Raw genomic sequence first — 27,230 nt, forward strand, 5'->3', positions numbered from 1 at the left:
AGTGACATATGCCTGGTTGAAGAAAACTGTAGGCACTGTGTGAGGAGTTGCTGAGATCCAGCAAGATGGCCACCTGATCTAAAAGTCAAGATATGCAAAACTGGAAAAAACAAAAAAAAAACAAAAAAAAAAAAGAGGGTCTTAAATTCACTGACTCAAAAGTGAGAATGAATGAGGTCTTAAATGGTGAACACACCTGAAACTTAAAACTCCAAACAGCAGCTGGGTAAGTGTCGGATTTCTTGATGCTGGACCACAGGGCTCTAGAATGCAGTCACCCTTTGGCACCTCCCTCCACTATAGCTGATCACTCAACCTCATCTCGATGGAAGCATTTTAATAAGTTTCAGCCCATAATACCCCACTCCTCATTCCATGACTAGATATGAAGGAGCCACTTCACGACAAGATTCTCCACAAATGGTCACAATCCATTCAGCTAGCTGACAGGCAATCATATACTGACATAACTTTGAACGTCAAGAATGCACTTCTTCAGGGCCTGCCTCAAGTCCGCTAATGAAAGATATGAAAGAAGATGCATAACCTTCCAGACTTGTGGGCAATCACAAATGCACTTCTCCAGGGCCCAAAGACCTCCAATAAAATGAAGAAAGCAGCAAGACTTTGGCCTCTACTAAGTAGGTGAGACACTGGCCCCCATCACAGGTCTAACAAGCCCAAGATAGTACGGGCCTACCTTCTAGGAGTACTAAGTCCTAGCAAATTCGCCAAAGTTCTGACCAACCTGTAGGCCTGAAAGGGATCCTTTCCACCACCCACACAATCAGATTTCTTCCCTCATTCCTTTTGAAACTGGAAAATCACAAGAAAATAATCCAAATGCTATGTGACTGCAGGAACTTTTTACCACTGACAGTAAGTACTGATATCTGAGCTACATGGATGGCAAAAAAGAAAAGTACAGTTTTGTACCTACCATAAATGTAGATGTCCGATAGGTATGCATCTGCAGTCATCACATATGGGTTGTCCTGCCTCAGGCAGCCCTTTGGTCGGCCGGATACCAAAGTCTGGGTCCGGCGTCGGCTGATGGCGCCCTTTCTCCGATGTCAGAGCGCCTGGGGTATAAAAGCGTCAGCCGACACCAATTTCCTCAGTTTTTCTTGCCCCAGATGCCAGGTGCCCTCTAAGGAAGGCTAAAATTTGGAGAAATGCAATAAATTCCAAACAGTTTCATAAATATATATATATATATATATATATATATATATATATATATATATATATATATGTTTGTATATAAAACAAATACACCATAATAGATAACCCCAGCTAGCTATGAGGGGGATAAGAACCTAAGAAATACCACAGAGGGGAAGGAGGGAGGGTAAACCTGACTGCAGATGCATACCTATCGACATCTACATTTACGGTAGGTACAAAACTGTACTATGTCCTTCAAGGATGCATCTGCAGTCATCACATATGGGTAGAATACCATAGCCAATCTGGGGGTGGAGGATCTATGTGAATGATGGTGTAGCTAAAATTCCCTGCAGGACTGCCGTAGCAAAGCCTGCTCTGGATCTGGAATATAAAGGTAAATTGTAATGCTTGGAAAATGTATGCACGGAGCTCCATGTTGCAGCTTCTAAAATGTCCTTGGTAGCCACCCCTCTTAAGAAGGCTGTGGAGGTGGCTGTAGCTCTGGTGGAATGAGGTCTAATGTTAGCTGGCACAGTCTTTCCATGAAAGGAGTAACAAAAACGAATGCAATTCCCTATCCATTTTGAAATAGTCTGGAAATTGCTTTTCCTTGTGCACCAGCAGCATATGCTACAAACAGCTGGTCAGTTTTTCTGTAATTTTTAGTTCTGTCCAAATAGTAGCGCAACTGTCTATGTCCAGGGTGTGCAGAAGCTTTTCCCCTTTGTTTTGTGGATTTGGAAAGAAGGTAGGCAGGTGAATAGCTTGGTTTAATGAGACTCTGGATACCACCTTTGGCATAAATGAAGGATTGGTTCTCAAAGAGACTCTGTCTTGATGAAAGATAAGAAATAGTTGCACTGCCATGAGGGCCTGTAACTCAGATACTCTTCTTGCTGAGGTTATGGCCAGAAGGAAAGCAATCTTCCAAGACAGGAACTGTAGTTCTGCTGATGCTGCGGGTTCAAAGGGAGGCAGTGTTAGTTTTTCCGACACGAAGTTAAGGTCCCAAGTAGGCACTGGTGGATTCCTTGGAGGATTAATGTTTTTAATTCCTCTTAGAAACTGTCTTAGGAGAGGATGAGAGAAGACAGGTGGATCAGTATTGTACTCCGCTGAAATTGCTGAAGCATGAATTTTAATGGATGAGTAAGACAGGCCATTGTGGAGCATTTCTGCCAAATATTCCAAGATATGTGCCATGTTCATAACTGTTGAATCTAAGCCCTTTGAGGTGCTCCAGGTGTGAAATCTTTTCCATTTTGCTGAATATGCCTTTCTTGTGGAAGGTCTGCGAGCTTCCATGATGATATCCTTCACTCTCTCTTGGATAGCTTATCCTGGTGATGAATCAAGGTATTTTCCAGGCAGCTAGTTGTAATGTTTTCGGGTTGGAATGCAGAGTTTTGTAATTGTGCTGTCAGGAGAAGCGGCCATTGTGGAAGAGGCCATGGTTTCGTCCATGACATGCTCTTTAGAAAATGGGTACCACTGCTGTCTTGGCCAGTCCGGAGCTATCAGAATCACTCTTGGCTGCTCTGCCCTGATCTTCAGTAAGACCTTGGTCATTAATGGAAGAGGTGGAAATGCATACACTGTTAGAGTTCTCCAGCTGAAAGAGAGGGTGTCCACTTTCCATGCTTGTGGGTGTTATGTCCTTGAGCAGAATTTCTCCAGCTGATGATTGTGTGGGGAGGCAAAGAGGTCTATGTCCGGTCTCCCCCATGAGTGTGTTATCTGATGGAAGATGTGTGGGTGCAGCATCCATTCGTGCGCATCCATGATGTTCCTGCTTAAGCTGTCCGCCAGTATATTGTCCTTTCCTGGCACAAACTGGGATTGTAGCTGTATACTGTGTGTCAAGGAAAGTTCCCATAGATTCATTGCCAGTCTGCAAAGAGGGTAGGAATGGGTGCCTCCTTGCTTGTTTATGTACCACGTAACTGTGGTATTGTCTGTCCTTATTAGCAGGTGGCCTTGATGTAGAAATAACTTGAAGGCCTCGAGAGCATGCATCACTGCCAGCATTTCCTTTTGGTTTATGTGCATGCGTAGCTCTTTTTGTGACCATAGTCCTTGGATGCACCTTCCCTCCATGTGCGCTCTCATCCGAGGTCTGAAGCGTCCGTTGTAATGGTTTGGCTGGCTATAGGTTTGCTGAAGGGCAGACCCCTGTTTGACTGGCTTGCTTGAGCCCACAACAGGAATTCCCTTTGAAGACATGGGATGAGTGGTATCAAAGTTTCCAAGCTGTGACTGTGCTGAGTCCATAAACTCCTTGGGTACCATTGTAGTTTCCTCATATGTAGACTTGCTTGAGAAATCAGAAGAATGCAAGAAGCCATGTAACCCAGGGCCTGCAGGATTTTCCTTGCAGTCAGCTGAGTTTGCCTTGACAGGTTTTTGAAGTAATCCGGTAGCTGACTGTTTTTCTTCTGTGAGGAAAGCCATTTGGGTGGTTGTGTCTAGATTCGCACCCAGAAAGGTTATTCTTTGGGATGGTACAAGTCTTGACTTGTGAATGTTGACTGTATATCCCAAGGCCTGAAGAAGGTGGATGGCATAACTCAAATGATTTTCCAAAATTTGTTGGCTGTCCGCTTGTATAAGGCAGTCGTCCAGATACGGGTATATTTGTATCCCCTGAAGTCTGCAGTGTGCAATTACTGATGCCAGGCATTTCGTGAATACTCTGGGCACAGTAGATAAGCCAAAGGGCAATGTTGAGAATTGATAATGCTCTGAACCTGCAGGAAATCTGAGGTATCTTCTGCAGCTTTGTCTGATAGGGACATGCAGGTATGCCTCCTTGAGGTCCAGAGTTACCAGCCAAGACCCCTTGCCCTGCATGGTAAGGAGTTGCTGTAGAGTCAGCATTTTAAATTTTGGCACAATGAGATAAGTATTTAGTGCAGACAAGTCGAGTATAGGCCTCCATTGCTTTTCTTTTCTTGGAACAAGGAAGAGTCTGGCATAAAATCCTTGGCCTTGTTCTGAGAGAGGAACCTTTTCTACTGCTTTCATTTGCATTAAGTTTGAAATTTGTTTCAAATCCTCTGCCCTTTGATTTGGTGGCAGGTCTGGCATGCCTTTTCTTTTCGGTAATGTGTGGAAATGGAACCTGTATCCTTTGTCTATTATTTGTAGTGTCCATTTGTCCCTTGTAATAATGTGCCAATTTTCTGAAAATAAGGAAAGCTTTCCGCCCAAAGGTGCTTCCAATTGAGCCCTGGTTGGTGGTGTCAAGCAAAGTCATTGAGTCTGTACTTGTGCAGCAGTTGTAGGCCCTGCACTACCTCTCTGGTTGGGAGGCTGCCACTGACGTCCTCTGTAGGAGCCTCTAGCTTGCCCTCTACCTCTGGCACGCCTGTTCTTGCCTCTCTGAAATCTCTGTGTCTGGAAAGGACCAGTTCTTAAAAGGCCAATTTCTGCTGAATCTTGGTGGTTGGACTTGCATAAAATCTTTGACTGTTTGTACAGATTTTGCCTTTTCTTCAAATTTCTTTAAGACCTCCTGAGCAGTGGAGCCAAATAACTTTTGCTTTTCCAGTGGAGCATCCAGAAGCTTTGCTTTAACATGGTCTGGCAGAGATTGTTCCTTCAGCCAAGCATGCCTACGTATGACTACACCTGTCATAGCTGACCTACATGAAGCTTCCAATGCATCATAACTGCACTGCAAGAAATGGTTGCTAACCTGTTGAGAGTTATGTACCAGATCCTGAAGTGATTTACGATCTAGGGGTTCAGGTGAAGACAGTTTTTTGTGCAATTCATCCAACAAATACTCTTGGTACTGTATCATATGAAATTGACAGTTTAAAGCCCTCATAGAAAGGGTAGCAGAAGTATACACTTTTTTACCCCATCGCTCTAAAGCCCTGGACTCCCTTTCAGAGGGTAGTGGATTTTTTGAAGTGACAGCTGCAACCCCTTTAGGGCCCTGGGAAATAGTTTCTGGATCAGCAGGGTGGGCCTTGTAAAGGAAAAGATGTGATTCCGGGACCCTGTAATACCTGTCGGGTTTGGCAGGGGCCGGAGGGAGAGTGTCAGGGGTTGTGCTAGACTCAGAGTACACACCATCAATGACATTCAAAACAGGGGGAATAGCCAAAGGTCTATGCTGAGGCAAATGCAAGAAGGTCCTTAATCTTTTCCTGGAATCAGAGAATTCCTGGCCCTGCCACTGGAAATGCTCCCTCATGGTGTGCAAAGTTTCCCCAAAAGACAGCTCTTCAGGAGGGGAGGCCGAAGGGATAGATTCCTCTGCATCAGAATCCTCGTAGGCCAAAAAAGTCCAAGAGAGCAGAGCCATCAGAGGCCTCATCTGAGGAATGTGGATCAGAGGGCTCAACCCTCGGCCTTTTTTCTATAGGAGGTTGACAGCCCCTGTCCGGGTGAGGCTGAGAGCCCCTAATTAATGAAATAAGGTCCTCTGCTAGACTAAGAATCTGAGAACCTGAAGTGGGTCCCTGAGGGATAACCCTGGGAGGCATAGATTTTGAGTGTTTAGCAGCTTTAGCCCTAGAGAATGCCTTAATAGACATGGATGCAGGAGGCCTGGCTGCACCACGTGCTGGAGTAGATTTGTCTAAGGGAATGATGTCGGAAAGTTCCTGGACACCGGATTCCAAAGGAGATTCAATAACCGATACAGAAGTGGCCTCCGGGGCCGAGGTTGTACGGTTTCGGTGGACGGAAGTACCAAGGACTCTGTTTCAGCAGAGACTGAGACACTCGCGGTAGGCCTGGCCGTGGTTTCAGCCGAAACCGCAGGCCGCGTGTGTCAGTCCTTGTCCTTCCGTTTCTTTATTAAATGTGAAGTCGGAGTCTCCGACGGCATATTATAAGCAAAACTAGCCCCAAAAAATTCCTCTGCAAACTCCGCCCGACATCTAAGGGTGCGTCGGCTGAAGGAAGCACAGGCAGCACAGGCCGAGACGTCGTGGTCTGGGGCCTAGGCAAGGTAGGCAGTAAGAATGGAAATCCTTATGAGGTATTTGTTTCCCACAAGTTAAGCAATTATTAATTTTATCTGACATTGGTTGAGGCAAGAAAGAGTCCCCAACGGGGTACTTAGCTTTTGAAGTCTTCGGTTTAGCTGAATTACAGGAGCTGGCCGACCGGCACTTGCGAACTGCTTCTGCTTTGAGCACCACGCGGCAAGAAAGACTGAGGAAGATGGCATCGGCTGACGCTTTTATACCCCAGGCGCTCTGACATCGGGGAAAGGGCGCCATCAGCCGACGCCGGACCCAGACTTTGGAATCCGGCCGACCAAAGGGCTGCCTGAGGCAGGACAACCCATATGTGATGACTGCAGATGCATCCTTGAAGGACATCAGAGAAAGTGCAGAGAGAAACATGCACTTATGTGATTACTGTTTCATTCACCTCTCTTGCGGACTTTATATATTCATTAAAACAAATTAGCAAATGTCACTGTTCTGATAATCATGGGAAAAGCTAACAAAGCATTCCTTACTTCACTTTAAATACTCATTACCTCAACACATTCTAATCAGATACTTGCCACACAAGCCTTTCTCCTATATATCCTGCACTACTTCCTTTTCTATACATATCCAAAGTGTGCTCTGTTTCCCATCATCTTACCTTACATACCCTTGACTCTCTGCTTCCTCCTAGAATTGTCCACTCAAACTGACTGCTCTACTCACTTTCCACACCATATATTTGTATATCTCTGCTCTACCCTTTAATCTTGCTGTTTTTAAAATCTTGACGCATCCTGCTCCAGCCTTTTTCTTCTTTCTGAAGTTTGTTTTCCTTTACATTCCTTCACTAAACTTTTCTACTTATTCCATACAACTCTTTTGTATTTACTCATATATAACTATACTATACAAATATTGTTGACTGGTACATAGCTATTTTTCAATTACTCCATCTATAAAAGCATGTTCTCCATGTTCCCTTGGGTCTTCTCCGGGTGTTACGATTTTATCTCAAATTCCAAAGATCTGGCATAAGGTGGAAAACAGCCCATACATGAGTGTACATGCGTATCTCATACAGAGAGACCTGGCAAACTACTTCCACTTCCTCCTTTGTCTTTATAAACTCCGTGGAGGACAGGGGCTGTCTGCAGGGTCACTCGAAGTCAGATGCGATTCATAAGAGAGCAAATATTAATCGCTGCAGACTCGTACTTTAGTATTTTTCAAATGTTGTACTTAAAATGCCTTACCTTGTTACATTTTGCCTCACTGTAATTACTGCTTTGCTATCCTACTTTACTGTAAATTAAGCTTTATACTGCCTCACAGCAGGAGTTATGCCAGAAAAGGGTCTTTGGACCGATGTGCTTACATGGTCACACACTTATCACACAAGTAACCAACTGTCCGTTTTAGGCAACTACCCATCCTTCAGTATAGAAACTATGCAAAAAAGAGGGTGCCATACTGACAAATAAAACCATATCACCTATCAAAGACGACCCTTGAGGTCAAATTATACAATTTTATCACATACAGAGCTGGACCACACTTCACTCCTGCAGTGTTAGCTGCTTTGCCCTACTCAGGGCTAAAGGATCACACAGTGCTTTTAATTTCACTGCAACTTAATTGCCGTACTAATTTGAGAATTTAGTACTGTGATCAAGCAGTTTAAATATAGGAAAATGGCCAACAGAACAACTAAAGCAAAAGGCTAATTCAGTACCGTTTAAGAATCTCTTGTTCAAATTTTCTTTGAGTGAGCTCCAGGCCACAGTGATTTTTAGCCAGTCATCAAATCAGAATGTGGCACTTTTTAACGACTGCTGGCAAGGATTTGCCGGTCTGAGGCTGTTTAATCTGTCAGGCATCATTAAAGCATTATGTCCCTTTAGATAACTGTGCACATTGCTAAGTTTTAGATATAATCCTGACCCGAATATTCAGTGACATATGCCTGGTTGAAGAAAACTGTAGGCACTGTGTGAGGAGTTGCTGAGCTCCAGCAAGATGGCCACCTGATCTAAAAGTCAAGATATGCAAAACTGGAAAAAAAAAAAAAAAAAAAAAAAAAAAGGGTCTTAACTTCACTTTGACTCAAAAGTGAGAATGAATGAAAGACCAGCAACAGCAGTAGTTCATTCTCCCAGAATAAAGAACTCGGAACACAGAACAGCACAAGTAAAATTCTGCACATGAATGTAGGAATTGTACACAGCATTGTACTCCTGAAGCAAACTGTCAGGTCAGCAAAATGAACTAGACTAAGCTAGAGGAAGACGCTACAAAGAAAAGTATAGTTGTGTAAGAGTTTACCATTAACAGATGTCCTACTTTTCACTATTGCAGTATTCTTGACTCTTGAGATAGCCTGCAGAGTCTAGCTGAATGTCCGGCCAGCATAGCAAAGCCTTTTACCTTCAGGGCACCACAGATCACGTGTATGCCCCAAGTGCAGGACGTAAGCTACACATGACATACAAATGCCTAATCCTCAAAACTGAAGTGCCCTAAAACTAGAGCAACCTCAGAGGAAAGCAATAATATGGACTTCTAAGACGGGAAGTAAAAGGGAGAAAAGTACGTAAGAAAGACCCCTTGGCCAGGGGGAAGGCAAAAGAAAGTAATAGGGGGCAGAAGGGATGGAGAGGCGCAGAATACTGTAACATTGAGAAATCAGACATCTACTGTTATGGTACGATCTTTCACAATTGGATTATGTCCTCATCTATCACTGTTGCAGTATTCTTTACTGTTAGGCGAGTACAAAACCTACTGGAAAGACAGGAGGAGGAAGCCACAGCAGAGAGCCATCCAAAAACCCATGAAGGATGGCCCTGGTAAAGCCTGCACTGCTTGGTAAAAGTGTGAACAGAAGACCAAGTAACAACGTTTAAGATGGATCTAATATCTAGACCCTTGAAAAAAGCACCAGAAAAGCCACTGCCTTAGTTGAATGAGCATGAATGAAGAAAAAAGCGGTTTGCCATTAATAGCAAAAGAAATGGCCTTAGAAATCTAGGAGGAAAAAGATTGCTTAGACAACCATCAAACCCAATTTCCTGGTTTGAAAAGAAACAGAAACCAGCTCGTAGTTCCTGATATGTTGCGCCTTGTTTGGGTAATGTGAGCTACCTAAATTCAAGGTGTGACAATGATATGTCCACATAAGACAGATCTTGAAGACCCAGAATTTTCTTCCTAAGGAACCTTTGTGGTCTCTCCAATTGCTGCAGCTGTTTGGAAAGGAACATACCAAAAGGGAGCACTGTACTCTATTATTGGACTGCTGAGGGAAGAGTACAGGGGGGTTTATAACCGCTTTCTGGAGGCAATGCCTTTTCTTATTAGATGAGCAATACAAAATGCCCTTCTTAATACTGTGGAGAGATGGTGATCGAAGTTAAGGATGCTGTCAACTTGTGTGCCCAGATCTCTCACCACTGACTGTGCACTTAGGGTATTCCTATTGATGTGGTAGTTTGAAGGAACCACCACCCTTGCCAAAGGAGATTATGCATTTTTTGCATTAAGTTTAAGACCACACCTTTAGTCTTATGTTAAGTACATTACTTTCATAGCAAAGTTTTTCCTCAGTCTGGCTTCAACCTGTGGGACAGTCCTCCAGTCACATAAAAATCCCTGCGAGGATCTGCAAAGGATATTCCACAACATGGCAGAACCAAATGAAACTGCGGACCCAGACTAAATTTCCAGTTTGTAATGAGAAACAAAGATGACTGACCCAACTAGCTGCTGCACAGACCTCATCCAAGGGGTTCTGGAAAAGAAAGCCTCAGAATTAGCCATTATTCTAGTAGAATGACCCTTAGGTTTACCACACAAAGTCTTGCCTGCCTCTCAAGGTATAAGCAAAGGAAATACAGTCGTCAGCCACTTGAGCACTTCCACTGGTCTGCCCAATCTGAAATTTGAAACAATGAACTGGCTGCAGTTTCTAAAGTTTTTATTGCCCTGTCCAAATAAAATCAGTAGTCTATGCACATCCAAGCACTGCAGCAAGTATTCACCTTTGAGACATTAGTGGAAAACACAGGAAGGTGAAGCGACAGACCGAGACGTCGTGGTCTGGGCCTAAACAAGGTATACAGAGGGAATGGAAATCCTTATGCGGTATTTGCTTCCCACAAGAAATACAATTATTAACTTTGTCTGACATCGGTCTGAGGCAAGAAAAGTTTCCCCAACGGGGTACTTAGCTTTCAAGAAGACTTTGGTTTCCAAATTTTCGTAATCTCAAAAGCTGGCCGACCGGCACTAGCGAACTGCTTCTGCTTCGGGCACCGCGCGGCAAGAAAGACTGGAGAAAATGGCGTCTGCTGGTTCCTTTATACCCCCTGTCGCACTGACATCAGGGAAGAAGCGACGACAACCGACGCCGGACCTACACTTTGGAATTCAGCCGACCGAGGACCCGCCTGACAGCAGGAGAACCCATCTGTTATGACTGCAGCTGTATGCACGATGAACATCCCTATCTTTTTGAAACACCAAATAAGCACCAGCATCTAGGGCTTGAAGCTTGGAAACTCTGCTGGTCGAGGTAACTGCCACCAGAAAAAGAAGTTTTCAGGGTAAAACTTTAGGTCTGAAGCAGCAGCAGGTACAAAGGGAGGACCTACAAGGACTTGCAACGCAAAAGACAAATCTCAGGTGGGATCAGATCCCAAACAGGGGGGCACAAAAGAAACACATCTTTGAAAAATGATCTAGAAATTCAGGGCGGACACATTAACCCTACTGACATGAAAATGAGAAATGGCTGCCAATTGTACCACAAGGAAAAAAAAAAAACTAGACCCAAACGAACAATTCAGCAAGAAAATCTAGAACAGATGCTAAGGGAGCAGAAAGAGGAACAAATCAGAGATTCTGCCCACATACCAAAACATTTCCATTTACTGAAATACACATTCCTATTGGATAGCTTTTGGAATGAGGACAAAATATGTTTGATTCCTGGCCATAAAGGGAACTGGAGAAACCATGCAGTTAAATTGAGGAACTACAGACTGGGAGGATCCAGACCGGATGAGAAAAAGAAATCTGAAGTGGGATCCAAAACCCAAGGAGAGCATCTCAGAAGAAGCCACAGAAAGGAGAACCACACCTGAATACGCCAAAAGGGATCTACAAGGATCAATGTCGCTCTGCAATGGGCTGCCTTCTGTAGAAACTTGACAAATCAGAGAAACTGGAGATAAGTGTACAGGAGACCCTTGGGCCAAGCATATCGGGCTAACTGCCCGGGGGGGGGGGGGGCAAAACATAATAGCTGTTGCACTTGATGTTAGAGGCGGAAGCAAAAAGGTTGCAACACAGTACCCCAGTGCCAAAATATCCAAGCTGCGACTCTCTGATTCAGAGACCACTCACGAGGACGAATATTCCTGCTGAAACTGTCATCCAGAATGCTGAACCTCCCCAGGATGGGCATTGCAATCAGAAACCATCAAGATGACATATTGCCCACTGTCAAACCCTCATGGCCTCTTGAGAAAGATAAGAATGTGTTCCTGCCCTGCTTGGTCAGATACCAGACAAAGGGGCATTTTCCCTCTATCAAAATCACACCACTGAGGAGCCTATCCTGAAAGGCCTGCAATATAAGGAGGACTGCCCTCATTCCCAGGATATTGATATGAACAATGGCCTCCATAGAAGATCAGGAACCTTGAACCATCCTCCCTTCAAAATGTTCCCCACTCCTGATAGGGTCATACATGATGACCATGTCCATAGGATGAGGAAGAACAAATGGTCTCCCACTGGTCACTAAGGGAGACTAACCACTAATGAATCTGATCATGACACACCTTTGTCAACCTTGCAGGAAAGTCCACTGGATGGGGCAAGTAAGATCACTGCACTGTGCAGAGCCCTTATGTGATACCAAACTAAAGGGAACAGCCCTATGGAACCTACAATGAAGCCTATGAATTCTGAAATCGCATGAGCTGGGGGATTTGCAAGGGTAAGTACAAATACTGTCTGGGATTAACGACCGGATCACTCTGCAGCTTGGCAATATGATCAATGGTATCCAAGTGACAACCTATGAATTCTAATGGCTGAACATGTTATAGGCTCAACTTCAGCTAAATGGACAATTTTCTCTAACTGGCCACATAACTGGAATAAGGTATCCCTGTCTGGGAATAGGGACACTCATAGGAACAGTGAGCAGCCAGCAGTCTATGCATGGAGAGACCTGAAATCCCTGCAGCTGGAACCAGTCTGCAACTACAGTCATGCACTTGGTGAACATCAGGAAGGGGGGGGTTAAGACCAGTGGGAGGGCTCTGAATTGATGATCGACCCCCCCCCAGCTGGAAGAGAAGAAATTTCCTGGGGCATCTATCTTGATATGATGGTAGGCACCTTGAGGTCTACCACGCACATCCAATCATCCCTTCAGCTGAGGTAGAAAGAACTGCACTGTGATCATTTGGAATTTGGTCTGCTTCACAAAGGAGTTCAATTTGCTCAAATCCAAAATTGGCCTGAAGTCCTTGCTCTTTCTTTGGTACCAAAAAGAACCTTAAGATCATCCAGGATCCTCACTCATCTGGTGGGACCTCTTGGATGGCTCAGTTGCCAATAGCTCCTGAATCTCTACCACTCCCTGCGGTCTCTGACAGGGTGGAACATTTGGAAGATGTTTGTGATGGAGCCTTGGAAATTCTAACAAGGGAACAGTATAGCCTCTGGATATGACTCTCAACATACACTCGTCTGAGGTGATGGCCCCCAAGCTTTTAAATGAAGAGCTAAGCAACCCTTGACTGCCTCCACAGCAGAACAGCTGAGCAACTCGAGGATCACTGAAAGGGTTCACCACAGAAGACTATGGAAGCCCTGATTTTGCGGACATCACCTGCCCTGCGGGCTGCTGCTGGTCCCATTTACTACCACCTCTGTAGATCAGTGTGTCTAATATACTTTTAAGAAGCTTTCCAGCGAGTCAGCATGTGTACGAGTAATGAGCATGTGCAAGCAACAGTGCTATTTTGAGTGGGGCAGCCAGAGTGTGAGCATGCAAGTATGTAGTCAGTTTGCTTCTTTAAAGTTTAATGTTCCTGCCATTCATCCTGATGTATTTGTATACGATAAACTACTTAAACACCCAAGCCTCAACGTCTTATTAATCCACATTAGAAAAGCGACATGGTGTCAGAACGGGAGCCAGAGTTACAGCCATGAGGCAAGCGGTTAAAGTTGGAGGAATATACAGGAGTGTTTAGTCCCTACTGCTCAAACAATTCTCAAAACAGATCAGAAACAAATTCCAGGTCCTAAAACCTACTTAAATAATTTATTTTGCTATAAACAAAACAAACCACTCAAAGCTCAAAACGACTTTCTTATTAAACGAAATATCCGAAACTTCAGCATACTGATAAATATTCAAAATTACGAAAATGTTTGATACCATATTTATATATATTGCATAAAATGTACAAAAAGGAAGGGACTTTTTTCACTATGTGAAACTATTTTTGAACTAATCCTTTTCAAAGTATCTGAAGTATGCAAAGTGTTTGCGTGTACAGTCAGTATTATAGTGCAGTTATTCTGCAAAGTAAAGTTGCTTCAAAGAATATTTCACAAAGTACAGTATTTCAAAGCATATTTAAGAGTACAGTATTTCAAAGAGTTTATTGTGCATTTGAATATTACAAGTACCTGTTGTGTGTGAATGTTCACACAATTACAAGGGCCATTTTGCATTGTGTTTTACTATAATCTGTGGGCATGGCAGAAGGATTTCGCCAACCCGCACAGCTTGCATTTGATAACATTGCAGAAAATTGGTGTGTGAGCAGGAATACAATACTTTCACAAACCCTGCTTTTTTCTGACAGACACATATACTATGGCATTTACTCTGCTTAATTTAGCTGGTTCAGAGGCCAATGAAAGACAGCATTCATCGGTGCATGCACCTGCGGTGTTTGCAGGGGAGGGGGAAGACCACCATACAGTGGTAGTGGCTGACAAATGGAAAACCCACAGTGCTTAAAATGTAAATTTAGAGAAATGTGTAACCCCCAAATGAGTATTACAATGGAAAGGCACTTACTTTACACAAGGGATCAAAAGTCTGGTGAAACTTTTGCAGCATATATAACTGACTTGAGAAACGAGGCTAAAACATGCAGATGTGGTGAACTGAGAGACAAGTCGATAAAAGACAGGTTTGCGTGTGGTATTAATGAGCAGAGTGAGAGACTTTGCTTTGAGGCAATGATTTAACATTGATTAAGGCCATTGAAATTTGTCAGATATACCAGCTTACAGAAAAGCACACAAGTATGCTTACAAACAAGAATAGCTGTGGAAAGCAAAGTGGCAAAGCTCACGCTGATGGTATGCAGCATGTGGTTAAAATAAAGAGGCCTAAAGCACACGGCAGCTACTGCAGTCCTGGGAAACTCAATGTCTTTCCAGCAAATTCCAGGGCATGCTTAATGAAGCATAAGAGCGAGTCAGCAAAGTCAAAACATGTGCCCCCACCTGGCTTTATAGCCAACTGTCGTAATTGTAATGGAAATCACAAACTAAAAGAGAAAAGTGCATAGCTTTTAGTCAGCAGTGTCATTCTTGGAATAAGTGGAATCATTTCAAAAGGTCTGGTAAATCAAATAAAGCACATTCTTTTATTAAAAGAAGACATTCCAAGTGGCAAACTGATGAATTAGAAAGCTGCAACCCTACTTTTTATGTTGATGTGTCTGTGCTTGGTGAAACAAGTTAATGCAGTAGACTTGTGGGCAAAAAATGAGATTGTTTGTACTGTTTGGATTAATGAGAGTCCTGTAGAGCTCAAAGTTTAAAACTGGCTCAAAGTGCAAAACAGCGGAGAGAGAAATCCAGACAATGCTTTTCTCAACTTATTAAATCTTGAAAATATTTCTCGTGATAATCATCTTGGTTCACCTGCCCAGAAACTTATGTAGAGACAAACCAGAACCACACTACCAACCAACAGTAATGCATTGGTTCTAAGTGCTAAAAACAACAAAGCAGTAAAAGCATTTGTCCTAAAGACTTACTATGACAAATCCAGCAAACCGCTCCGTTCTTCACAAAAAGGGGAGATGGTGACAATGCCGACATCAAAAGGTTTTATTCGTATCGGATTTGTGAAAAGTTTGTCACCAGCTGAGAAACTCCTCAAAAACAGAACATTCCCCAGTGACTGTCCCTGTTGCTAAACCCAACCTTGTTATGCCACGAGACCAGGTCACATCTCAAAACCTACTTCCAAATACACGGCAACCTGGACAAGACTTTCTTTATTAGTCTGTATAACTGCATGCCTACTCAAATATTATTGTTTACATGAGATAGCTCAGTAAAGAGGGAGGATGCAGATCAGTGTGCATAATATACCTTTAAGAAGCTCTTCAGTGAGTCAGCACATGCATACAAGTAATGAGAATGTGCAAGCAAAAGTGCCATTTTGAGTGAGCAGCCAGAGTGTGGGGATGCAAGTATGTAGCCAGACAGTTTAAGTTTGATGTTCCTGCCATTCATCCCGATGTATTTGTGTACAATAAACTACTTAAATGAACACCCAAGCCTCAACGTCTTCCTAATGCACATAAGTGACAACCTCCAGAGGTGGAAGCCTCAGAACGAGCACCCTGGGTGTACCCTGATCTCACTGAATGAATGAATGAGATTATTCTGTACAGTTACAGGAGCCTTCAGTTCTGTCATGCAGTAGGATTAAAAAAAAAATAAAGGTACAGACAAAAGTGGTGCACTTCCTACATAAGCAACTAACGGCCACATCTTCCCACAAACTACGGTTGCAAATTACAGATGTTTTAAAACACTGTACAACAAAAATTTGAATTCTGTATCGCAGTATTTTTCTGAAAAGCTGTCATTATCTTTCCCCTTGTAAAAGGTCTTTGAGGGTATAGTATAAAGCCTTTCAAACATTCAACATTTATCAAATCTAATACATGAACTCTTGCTGCATACCACCCTTAAAAAAAAAAGTTTCACACCTTCTGGCTCTGATCATCGCATCTTGATCTCTTTCGCAGTATTTCAGACTCCTCTGCAGATGGGCAAGTCCTCTTAGACTGACGTCTTGGCTGGTCTACCTCAGGGCTTCCTACAAAGATGAAGACACTTCTTATGATCTTTGCAGATACATATAAATATAATATAAAACATACAGATAGTTTATATGATCCACTACATATTTTTTAAGAAGAATGAGAGACTTATTCCTATGGTCTTAACATTATCTTCATAAAGGTAAAGTATAAAATGCACATACTAGAGTGTGCTCAACTCTCAAGTCTTACACTACTACTACTAATGGCAATACTAACAGCAGTACAGCTCTTTAGGCAGATTTCAAAACTTACAATAACAAACAGCACCTCATTCTGTTACTGCATTTACATCAGTGCTATGGGACATTAGCTACATTAACTCCCTCAGAACTTTTGTGGTAACACCTTCAATGACAAACACATCCAAGCAAAACCAATGCTACTTGTTTGCTCAAGTTATTAGTGAGCACATTATTCAATTCACAGACTACAGCACACTCAATTACACCTCCAGCATATTTAGGTGGGTTTTAAACCCTGGAAATCCAAATTAATATGCATACTCATTCTTGGCTTTTGTTGACTGAAGTGCATTTGCAGCATGGTGGCATCATACTACACCTATGTAGCAACTTAACAGCATTTCAGAGAGTGAGGTCAATGCTGCAATTGCAACTTATAGGTATCTCTTGCCAGGCTTATTTTTTCACAGTTCAGCACACTTCCCCCACGGCTGGGCTGATATCACCTAAACTCAGACATCTCCATGTACCTGGTATATCAGCAGCATTGAAATACACCATCTTTAGTTGTTGCCCCCCCCCCCCCAAAAAAAAAACAGGGCAAAACTAGATCTAGAGCCAGGGCTGCTAGTTTCAATTGCCGTACGGGTGCAGTCTGAGAAAAATTCAAGGACTCCTTAGGAAATCTTGGTAGGGAGAAATGGTCAGCAAGGCTATAGGTGTAAAGGGGTATAAGGGTACCCACCTAAAGCTTCTCATACTGACACAGAAACAGAAGAGACGGAGAGAGAGAAAATTATCAAACTGTGATCAGATTTAAACATCCACAATTACAATACGCTGCCTACAAAACCAGACCGTTTTCTATTGCTCACTACTACAGTCATAACTTGCACAGATTGCCAAAGTTGGTCTAATCCAGGTGAGCTGGTTGGCTCACTGCTCAGATGAAGATTAGAGAATATTTTTGTGGCTGCAAAAGCATATCCAGTCCACATCTTTGATTTTGCAACCAGACAATACGGGTGTTAAGACAGCACCAATTGGCTGCTTCTAAAATATCCCAAAGACTAGTCTCTTTCAGAAGACAGTGACAGCAGTATTGCATTTGTGGAATACAGCCAGATATCCCCCACCCAGAGTCCTGCCATTGGTCTTTAGCAAAAAAAATATGCAAAGTGCTAAACAGTTTTCTTGCCTAACAATGTTAGTTTTCTCCAACAGAAACAAATAGCTGATCTGACTTCCTAGTTCTTAGTAATAGGTCTACGCCTGTCAGTGGAATGCAGGATATTTTCTCCCTTATTTTGGAGACTAGACACAATGTAAAACTATGCACACTAGTGGAAGGTCTAAAGATGAGCAGGAAGAAACAGCAGAGATGCATCTCCACAGATACACAAGCTAAACCTGAAATGAGAACAGCTCACTACAACTAAACCACCACTAGCACATCCGGTTTTGTTTGGTGGCTCATATTGACACCTTATGAAGCTTTTCTATTTAACTAGGTATGGTTTCTTTGTACTTGGTCTTCTAGTTTGCATTATAAGCTTTAGCATGTACTCAGAAAAAGTCAGTGTCTAAACAGTAGCAGTCCTATCTTCTTCTAGTCTGAGTTTGGATATTCCAGGGTGTTGTAGAAATCCTTCACACTGCATCATCTGGTTCATATGGTCGGGAGGCAGTACAGAACTCTCCCTGGTCATCTGAAGCAGGTGGGAGAAGTACAGCTGTGTTAGGTACTCCCCATAATCAAATATGCTCAGTTTTGTAGTTGGGACTTTTGACACTTAAGGGCAAACTGTCTCCCATGACTTCCAGAGCTTTGAAACCTTTGCCCTCAAAGGTAGACACCCGCCCAACTTGGACATCACATCGGTAATATAAAAGGGATATTTGTCCATAAAATGTTTCTTTGTCCATCATATTTCATAGTCTAGGTTGATACAAGAGCATCAGTATCCCAGGTAGCGCAGCCCCCACCAAAAAGAAAAGCATAGTCAGAAGAACCTCCAACACTCTGGCTCCAGATACTAGCTCAAACTGAGGAGGATGGTTAACCGTGCTAACCACAGAATGGCAAAATGGAAATATGTTTCCGATCAAACGTCTACAGTTACATTAAGCATCAAACAACTGTACTGTGTTCTTTCTAATGTTCAATGCTGTGATAGTGTCAGCACCTGATAACATTTTCAGAGCTTCTAGACCAGAGGGAAGGTGGCTCTGAAAAGAGAGTGTTGTTTGCAGCAGCTGTGGAAAATCCTGGCCTGGTTGTAGAGCACTTGAAGACTGCTCTCATTTACAGTTTAAGTTGTTCCTTTTGAGTCACACAGACTGTAATAATGCTTAAATGTCAAACGTTCAATAAACACTTAAAAAAACGCATTTCTTTATTGCTAGTACAATTTCTGGTATTAGTTTACTATGTATTTTACCACCCAAACAAAAGGAAAAAAGTGCCAGAATTTAAACTGCTCCCCTTGGGACTGACATCTGACCTCCTTTCAGTACACTGGGTAGGTTGACTGGCAGGTAACTACCTCTACAGGAACAAGGGGAGGAGGAGCTATGACATCTCTCCTACCCCCCTCTGGCACAACTTTCCACACCCCACACTGGGATATTCCCATGCCAACACTGTTGGTTCCTTAAATACTCTCGGTCAGTGAATGCGGCCCCCTGTGCAAACCCAGATCACGCCTTGGACACTAGTAACAAGTGCTAGAACGCAGAGGTAGAAGACAGAAGCAAGACCCAGTCCATCAGACACAGGCCAGGTCCAGAACAAGTGGAATGCCTCAATTCCCCTCCAGAGCCACCTCTAACAGGAAGCCGCAATACACCAGGTAAGCCTCTAAATGAAGGATACGTGTTCCTCTCAATATTGTCCTCTGAGGCATTAGGGTAGATCCTTTGCAGCTCTGCTTAATTAGCTGGAACTCAGTGGTGGACAGCTAGCCAGATCAGTTCCATGGCTCCCCCTTTTTTCTGATTTAGTGGCATCACACAAAGAACTCTTCTGCAGCAAGGGGATGATAACCAAACAGAGCTGATAAATTAAACTGGATGGCTTTTAGAACTATAGTTTAATGCAAGTTGGAACACCAAACGTTTCATTTTTTGAATGGTAATCCCAATCAGTTGAAGCTAGAAACACTGTCAAATAAGAATCTGTCTAAGCAACAGAGACCTCCGAAGCAGAAATGCAAGCAACCTCCATCTCCCAACACAACCCAAATGACAGCCCACAGACTCAGTGAGCCACTCAACCACAGCCAATAAGGCAAAACAACGTACCCAACACACTAGTCATAGGTGACTCTATAGTCAGGCACACTGATGTCCCACTCACCAGGCTAAAAAAGGAGAAGGTTACAGTCAGCTGCCTGTCAGGTGCCAGGATCTGCCACATAACCCACACACTCAGGACACTCCACAAGTACAAATATGACTCTGTCATTGTCCATGTTGGTGTGAATGACCTGAGACATACCTCCCTGGACTACATGAAGAGAGACATGGAAGAGCTCCCCAATCTTGTAGCCCAGGCAGGTATGACCAAAGCCCTGAGTAGCATTCTGTCATCGCCCGAAATGACACTGCAGTACAAGGACAAAATGACTGACTTCAACAATTGGCTAAGCTTCTGATGTCATTCTAAGGGGATCCAGTATCTGTCTGCTTGGGATGACATGGCCAACAGACAATGATGCTTTGCCACAGATGGCCTGCACCTGTCGCCCCTGGGATTCTGGACACTGGCTAAGGATCTTGCTGCCCCTATAGTGCCTTTTTTAGGCAAATTTCAAATAAATTTGCCACCATAACAGGAATAGGCAAGCAAAAACTGAGGGTAATACTACTCAATGCTAGAAGTCTAAATCTTAAAATGCACTCACTAGAAGCACTCCTTAAAATGGAGAACATAGATATCTGTGCAGTGACTGAGACCTGGTTCAAGGCTCCAGAGAGCACCCCTGCACTACCAGGCTATAACTCATACCACATTTCGGCCATGTAACCTGGACTGAAACACCAATGGAAGAGGTGTGTCCATATTCATTAAGGATATCCACACCTCCAGGCTAGTTGCTCAGCATAATGCACCCGAGGTTATCCAAGTGCAACTAACTGGGCAAAACTGCAATCCAAATTGTAGCTTGCTACAGATCCCTCACCATGCCCCAGGATTCCCACTCCTCTTTTCTTGATGTACTGGAAAATATTAGGGTTCAACAAAACACCCTAATAATGGGCGACTTCAACTACTCCACCATTAACTGGGAAAACTACTTGTGTACCAACTCCTTAGCTCAACGCATTCTGGAATTCATAAACTCCAATGCCCTGGATCAACTTACCCACACCCCCACCAGGGGCAACAATATCCTAGACCTAGTCATTACTAACATGAGTGACCAGTATTCCACACCTGAAGTCAACTCCTCATTGGTCCAATAAGACCATAAGCTAATCACCCTTGATATCCACATCCCGTCCCCTTTAAGGAAACCATGGTAAAAAATATCTCCAAAGCCAACTTCATGCTTCTTAAGACAGAAGTGGTGAACATCATGACACCCATGCAGATGGACAATACAGTTACAACTGCTGAATCCTACACAAATGCACTGTATAAGCACTTAAACGAGTGCATGGATCGTGCTATCCCAAACAGAACCAAGATGCTGTCCTCCAAAAAAAGGAAGCCAATCTGCTGGTCAACTGCCATAAACAAACTGTACAACAGAAGGAAGGAACTGTTGCAAAAGAGAGTAAAATCCCATGAGTGGAGGAGCTCCCTTGTCAGCCTCAGTAAGAAGCTGAGATCCCTTATAAGATCCTCCAAAACTAGCTACGAAACAAAATCGCTACTAATTCTAAGGACAACCACAAAGCATTCTATAGCTATGTGAAGAATCTCAATGGCAACACCCAGATAGTACAGTTTTGTACCTACCATAAATGTAGATGTCCGAGAGACATGCAACTGCAGTCCTGACATATGGGTTGTCCTGCCTCAGGCAGCCCTTCGGTCGGCCGGATTCCAAAGTCTGGGTCCGGCGTCGGCTGATGTCGCCTCCTCCCCGACGTCAGAGCGGCTGGGGTATAAAGGCATCAGCCGACGCCATCTTCTTCAGTGTTTCTTGCCCCAGATGCCAGGTGCCCTCCAAGGAAGGCTAAATTTTTGTGAATGGATAAACAAAAATACAGAAATGCACAACAGTAATAAACAGATACACCATAACAGATATCCCCAGTTTATAGGGAAAAAGGGGGGAAATGGACCCAAGGGAAAAAACAGAGGGGTAGGAGGGAGGGAAAACCTGACTGCAGTTGCATATTTATCGGACATCTACATTTATGGTAGGTACAAAACTGTACTATGTCCTTCAAGAATGCAACTGCAGTCCTGACATATGGGTTGAATACCATAGCCAAGCTGGGGGTGGTAGGACTAAGCAAGAGATGGTGTAGCTAGAAGGCCCTGCAGGACTGCCGAAGCAAAGCCTGCACGGGATCTGGAGTATAATGACAGGTTGTAGTGTCTGGTAAATGTATGAACGGAGCTCCATGTAGCAGCCTCTAGAATATCTTTTGTAGCCACTCCTCTTAGAAAAGCTGTGGATGTGGCCATAGCTCTGGTGGAGTGTGGTCTAATATTGACTGGCACACTTTTTCCACGGAAAGAATAACAGAATCTGATGCAGTGTCCAATCCATTTTGAGATAGTTTGCTTGGTGACTGCCTTTCCTTGTGCCCAAGCAGCATAGGCTACGAACAGTTGGTCAGACTTCCTGGTAGACTTTGTTCTGTCCAAGTAGTAGCGTAGTTGCCTGTGAATGTCTAAAGTATGCAACAGCTTTCCCCTTTGTTTTGAGGGTTAGGAAAGAAAGTAGGCAGGAGAATTGCTTGATTTAGAGACACTCTAGATATCACCTTAGGCATGAAGGAAGGATTGGTCCTAAGAGAAACTCTGTCCTGATGAAAGATGAGGAAAGGAGGAACTGCCATGAGGGCCTGTATCTCCGAGACTCTTCTTGCTGAGGTGACTGCCAACAAGAAAACTGTTTTCCAAGATAGGAATTGCATTTCTGAAGATGCTGCTGGTTCAAAAGGAGGCAGAGTTAATTTTTCTAAGACGTAATTGAGGTCCCATGCAGGAATTGGTTGTTTCCTTGGAGGTTTGATATTCTTTATACCCCTTAGAAACTGTCTTAGCAAAGGATGCGAAAACACAGGTGGATCACAGTTGTAATGTGCTGAGATAGCTGAAGCGTGGATTTTTATGGAAGAGTATGAAAGGCCACTGTGAAACATTTCTGCCAAGTATTCTAATATCAGAGGTATGCTCATCAGGGATGCATCCTGGCCCTTGTTGACATTCCAGATGGTGAATCTCTTCCATTTGGCCGAATAGGTTTTTCTGGTGGAAGGTCTGCGTGCCTCCAACAAAATTTCCTGTACTTCTTTGGAGAGGGAGTCATGGATCCCAGTCATGGAACTCTCCAAGCTGTCAGCTTTAAGGTTTGCAGCTTCGGATGAACAGTCTTGTAGTTGTGCTGAGTCAGGAGCTGAGGCCATTGAGGCAAGGGCCACGGTTTGGTGTGAGTAATGCTCAGAAGCAGTGGGTACCAGTGTTGCCTTCGCCAGTCTGGAGCTATCAAGATTCCTCTTGGTTGTTCTGCCTTGATCTCCAGTAACACCTTGGTGATTAAGGGTAGGGGTGGGAATGCATAAATTGTTAGGGCATTCCAACTGAAGGAAAGAGCATCCGTTTTCCAAGCTAGAGGATGGTAAATCCTTGTGCAAAACCTTTTCAGATGATGATTGAGAGCAGATGCAAAGAGGTCTATGTCTGGTCTTCCCCATGCAGTTATTTGTGAGAAAATGCGTGGGTGCAGCATCCATTCGTGTGGATCCAAGAAATTTCTGCTCAACCTGTCTGCCAGAACATTGTCCTTGCCCGGAACAAACTGGGATTGCAAGTAGATGTTCAGTTTCAGGGACTTTTCCCAAAGAGTCATTGTTAGTCTGCAGAGGGGGTAGGAATGAGTGCCCCCTTGTTTGTTTATGTACCACATGACAGTGGTGTTGTCTGTCCTTATTAGCAGATGGCCTTGCTGAAGAGTTTCCAAAGGCTTCTATTGCATGTATCACTGCCAACATCTCTTTTTGATTTATGTGCTGATGCATTTCCATGGGAGTCCATTGCCCTTGAATGCATCTGCCGTCCATGTGCGCCCCCCCATCCATGGTCTGAGGCATCTGTTGTAATAGTTTGACTTGTTGGAGCTTTGTTGAAAGGCATGCCTTCGTTTAAGTGACTTGCTTGAGCCCACCATAAAAATTCCCTTTGCAGGCATGGTATGAGAGGAATTATGTGTTCTAGGTTGTGGCTGTGTTGAGACCACAAGCTTTTGAGGTACCATTGTAGCTTTCTCGTGTGTAGTCTTGGCCAGAGGGATTAGAAGAATGCAAGACGCCATGAACCCCAGGGCCTGCAGGGCCTTCCTTGCGGTCAGGTGGGTTAGTTTTGCTAGGCTTTTGAAGTAGTCTGTCAAATGCTCTTGTTTCTCCTCTGTGAGAAAGGTCATTTGTAGCTGTGTGTTCAGCTTTGCTCCTAGAAAAATAATCTCTTGGGATGGCAGTAGTCTTGATTTTTGAATGTTGACTGTGTATCCCAAAGCCTGTAGCAACTGAATGACATAATCCAAGTGTTTTGTCAAGGTTTGTTTGCTGTCTGCTTGTATGAGGCAGTCGTCCAGGTAAGGGTATATTTGAATCCCCTGGAGTCTGCAGTGTGCCACTACTGATGCCAGGCATTTCGTGAATACTCTGGGTGCAGTAGATAAGCCAAACAGCAATGCTGAGAATTGATAATGCTCTGTTCCTGCAAGAAATCTGAGGTATCTTCTGCAACTGTGTCTGATAGGGACATGCAGGTATGCCTCCTTGAGGTCCAGAGTAACCAGCCAAGACCCCTTGCCCAACATGGGAAGAAGTTGCTGTAACGTCAGCATCTTGAATTTTGGCACCATGAGAAAAGTATTTAGTACGGACAAGTCCAAAATTGGCCTCCATTGCTTTTCTTTTCTTGGAACAAGGAACAGTCTTGAGTAAAATCCCTTGCCTTGTTCCTGAGGAGGAACCTTCTCTATTGCTTTTATTTGTAACAGCTTTGAGACTTCTCTGAGTGCCTCTGCCCTTTGATTTTGTGGCAGGTTTGGCATGCCTTATCCTGTTGGTAAAGTATGGAAGTGGAACTTGTAACCTCTGTCTATTATGTCCAGAATCCAATTGTCTTTTGTTATAATGTGCCAGTTTTTTGAGAATAGAGATAATTTTCCGCCTAAAGGTGCTTCTCTTTGAGCCTTGGTAGGCGGAGTGATAGGTAAGTCATTGTGATTGTCCCTGTGGTGCAGGTGAAGTACCTGTGCCACTTCTTTGATTTTGAGGTTGCCACTGGCGGCCCCTGTAGGAGCCTCGGTATTGCTCTCTACCTCGTGCACGCCTGTTCTTTCCCCTTTGAAATTTGTCCAAGTCTGGAAAGGACCAATTCTTTGAAGGCCAATTCCTGCTGAATCTGGGTGGCTGAACCTGGAGGAAATCTTTTACTGTCTGTACTGATTTTGCCTTCTCCTCAATAGACTTAAACACATCCTGAGCATTAGCACCAAAAAGCTTCTGTTTATCCAGAGGTGCGTCCAGGAGCTTTACTTTAACATGATCCGCCAGTGGCTGCTCTTTCAACCAAGCATGTCTACGGATAACGGCCCCTGTCACAGCTGCCCTACATGAAGCCTCCAATGCATCATAACCACACTGAAGAAAATGGTTGCTAACCTGCTGAGAATTATGAACCAAATCCTGCAATGCCTTTCTATCTATAGGCTCAGGAGAGGCTAGCTTTTTCTGCAAATCATCCAGTAAATAATCCTGGTACTTAAACATATGAAAAAGGCAGTTAAGTGACCTCATGACAAGGGTGGTACAGGTATAAACTTTTTTACCCCATCTCTCCAGGGGACCTTGCTTCCCTGTCAGCTGGTAGTGGATTTGTGGCAGAGGTAGAAGCCACTCCTTTGGGGCCCTGTGAAATAGTTTCTAGATCCATAGATTGGGCCTTAAAGAAATGCTTGCGAGTGTCAGGGACCCTGTAATATCTGTCTGGCTTGACAGGTGCTGGAGAGAGAATCAGGGGAAGCACTGAAGTCTGAGAATACATCATCCAGGACATCCAAAACTGGAGGGATAGCCAAAGGCCTGTGCTGGGGTAATTTGAGGAAGGTACGGAGCCTTTTCCTAGAATCAGAGAATTCCTGACCTTGCCACTTAAAATGTTCCCTCATGGAGTGGAGGACTTCACCGAAAGAAAAATCCTCCGGAGGAGAGGCAAAGGGAATGGATTCCTCAGCATCAGAGTCTTCATAGGCTTGGAAGAATTCTTCTTGGGTATCTGAATGCTCTGAAACCCCAGAGGCTTCATCTGAAGAGAGGTTGTCGGCCTACTCGGTTCTAGGCCTTTTTTCTGCAGGTGGCTGAGAACCTCTGTCTGGATGGGGCTGAGATCCCCTGATAAGAGAGATTAGATCTGCAGCATGAGACATTATCTGTCTATCAGAAGAAGGGGCCTGTGAGGTAGGCTTAGGATGGGCCTTGGCTTGGCTGGCGGACTTAGCACGTGCAAAGGCCTTGATGGACATGGATACAGGAGTCCTAGCTGCCCCACGTGCAGGGGTAACCTTGTCAACAGGAATGGTGTCGGGTAGATCGAGAACTTCAGTTTCTGGAGGAAAATCAACAACCGGCACCGGTGGAGTCTCCGAGACCGAAGAGCGTGTTAATGCGGTGTCGTCGGCCTGGAGCGGTTGAATAATCGCTTCCGAAGGGACCGAAGCACTCGCGGAGGGCTTAGGAGTAGTATCGGTGGAAGACGCGGGCCGAGGGTGTCGGTCCCGGTCCTTACGGTTTTTGGTAGTTGGTGCTGTCGGTTGTTCCGATGGCATGATGTAAGCGTAGGATTCACCAAAAAAGTTTTCAGCAAATTCTGCCCGGCGCCTGAGAGTGCGCTTATTAAAGCAAGCACAGGCCGAGATGTCGTGGTCTGGGCCCAGGCAAGGGAGGCAGCAAGAATGGAAGTCCTTATGAGGTATTTGTTTACCACAAGACAAACAATTATTAACTTTCTCAACTTGTTCTGACATCGGCTGAGGCAAGAAAAAATGTTCCCCAACGGGGTACTTAGCTTTTTAGATGACTTCGGTAACTGAAAACACAGGAGCTGACCGACCGGCACTTGCGAACTGCTTCTGCTTCGGGCACCGCGCGGCAATAAAGACTGGAGAAGATGGCGTCGGCTGAAGCCTTTATACCCCAGCCGCTCTGACGTTGGGGAGGAGGCAACATCAGCCGACGCCGGACCCAGACTTTGGAATCCGGCCAACCGAAGGGCTGCCTGAGGCAGGACAACCCATATGTCAGGACTGCAGTTGCATTCTTGAAGGACATCTGCTCTGAGATGCAGCACAAAGGCACGAAAATTACAAAACCAACTGATATTGCCAACATCCTTGCTAACTTTACCCCCACCCACTCCCTAAAGGGCCCATATCTATACAGGAAGAATGCAGACTCCCTGTAATCACAACTACGCAGGTAAAAGCTGCACTCTCTAAAGCCAAACACACAGCATCCATGAAACCAGACAACATCCCAGGCTGCGTTTTACACGAACTTCAGAACTA

At 44.1% G+C, this 27,230-nt stretch overlaps 1 protein-coding gene across 1 annotated transcript in view; it reads right to left on the reverse strand.

Annotated features, from left to right (window-relative positions):
* The window catches only part of NSD2 (nuclear receptor binding SET domain protein 2), a 2,565,963-nt gene that overhangs the window by 1,432,211 nt on the left and 1,106,522 nt on the right, over positions 1-27,230 (reverse strand). The window contains exon 9 of the mRNA XM_044062294.1: positions 16,178-16,287. Coding sequence (XP_043918229.1) covers positions 16,178-16,287 — 110 coding nt within the window. The remainder of the gene's footprint in view (positions 1-16,177; positions 16,288-27,230) is intronic.

The sequence above is a fragment of the Protopterus annectens genome, chromosome 2.part1, assembly GCF_019279795.1.
Source record: "Protopterus annectens isolate FY-2018-M chromosome 2.part1, PAN1.0, whole genome shotgun sequence".
Taxonomy (NCBI): Eukaryota; Metazoa; Chordata; order Ceratodontiformes; family Protopteridae; genus Protopterus; species Protopterus annectens.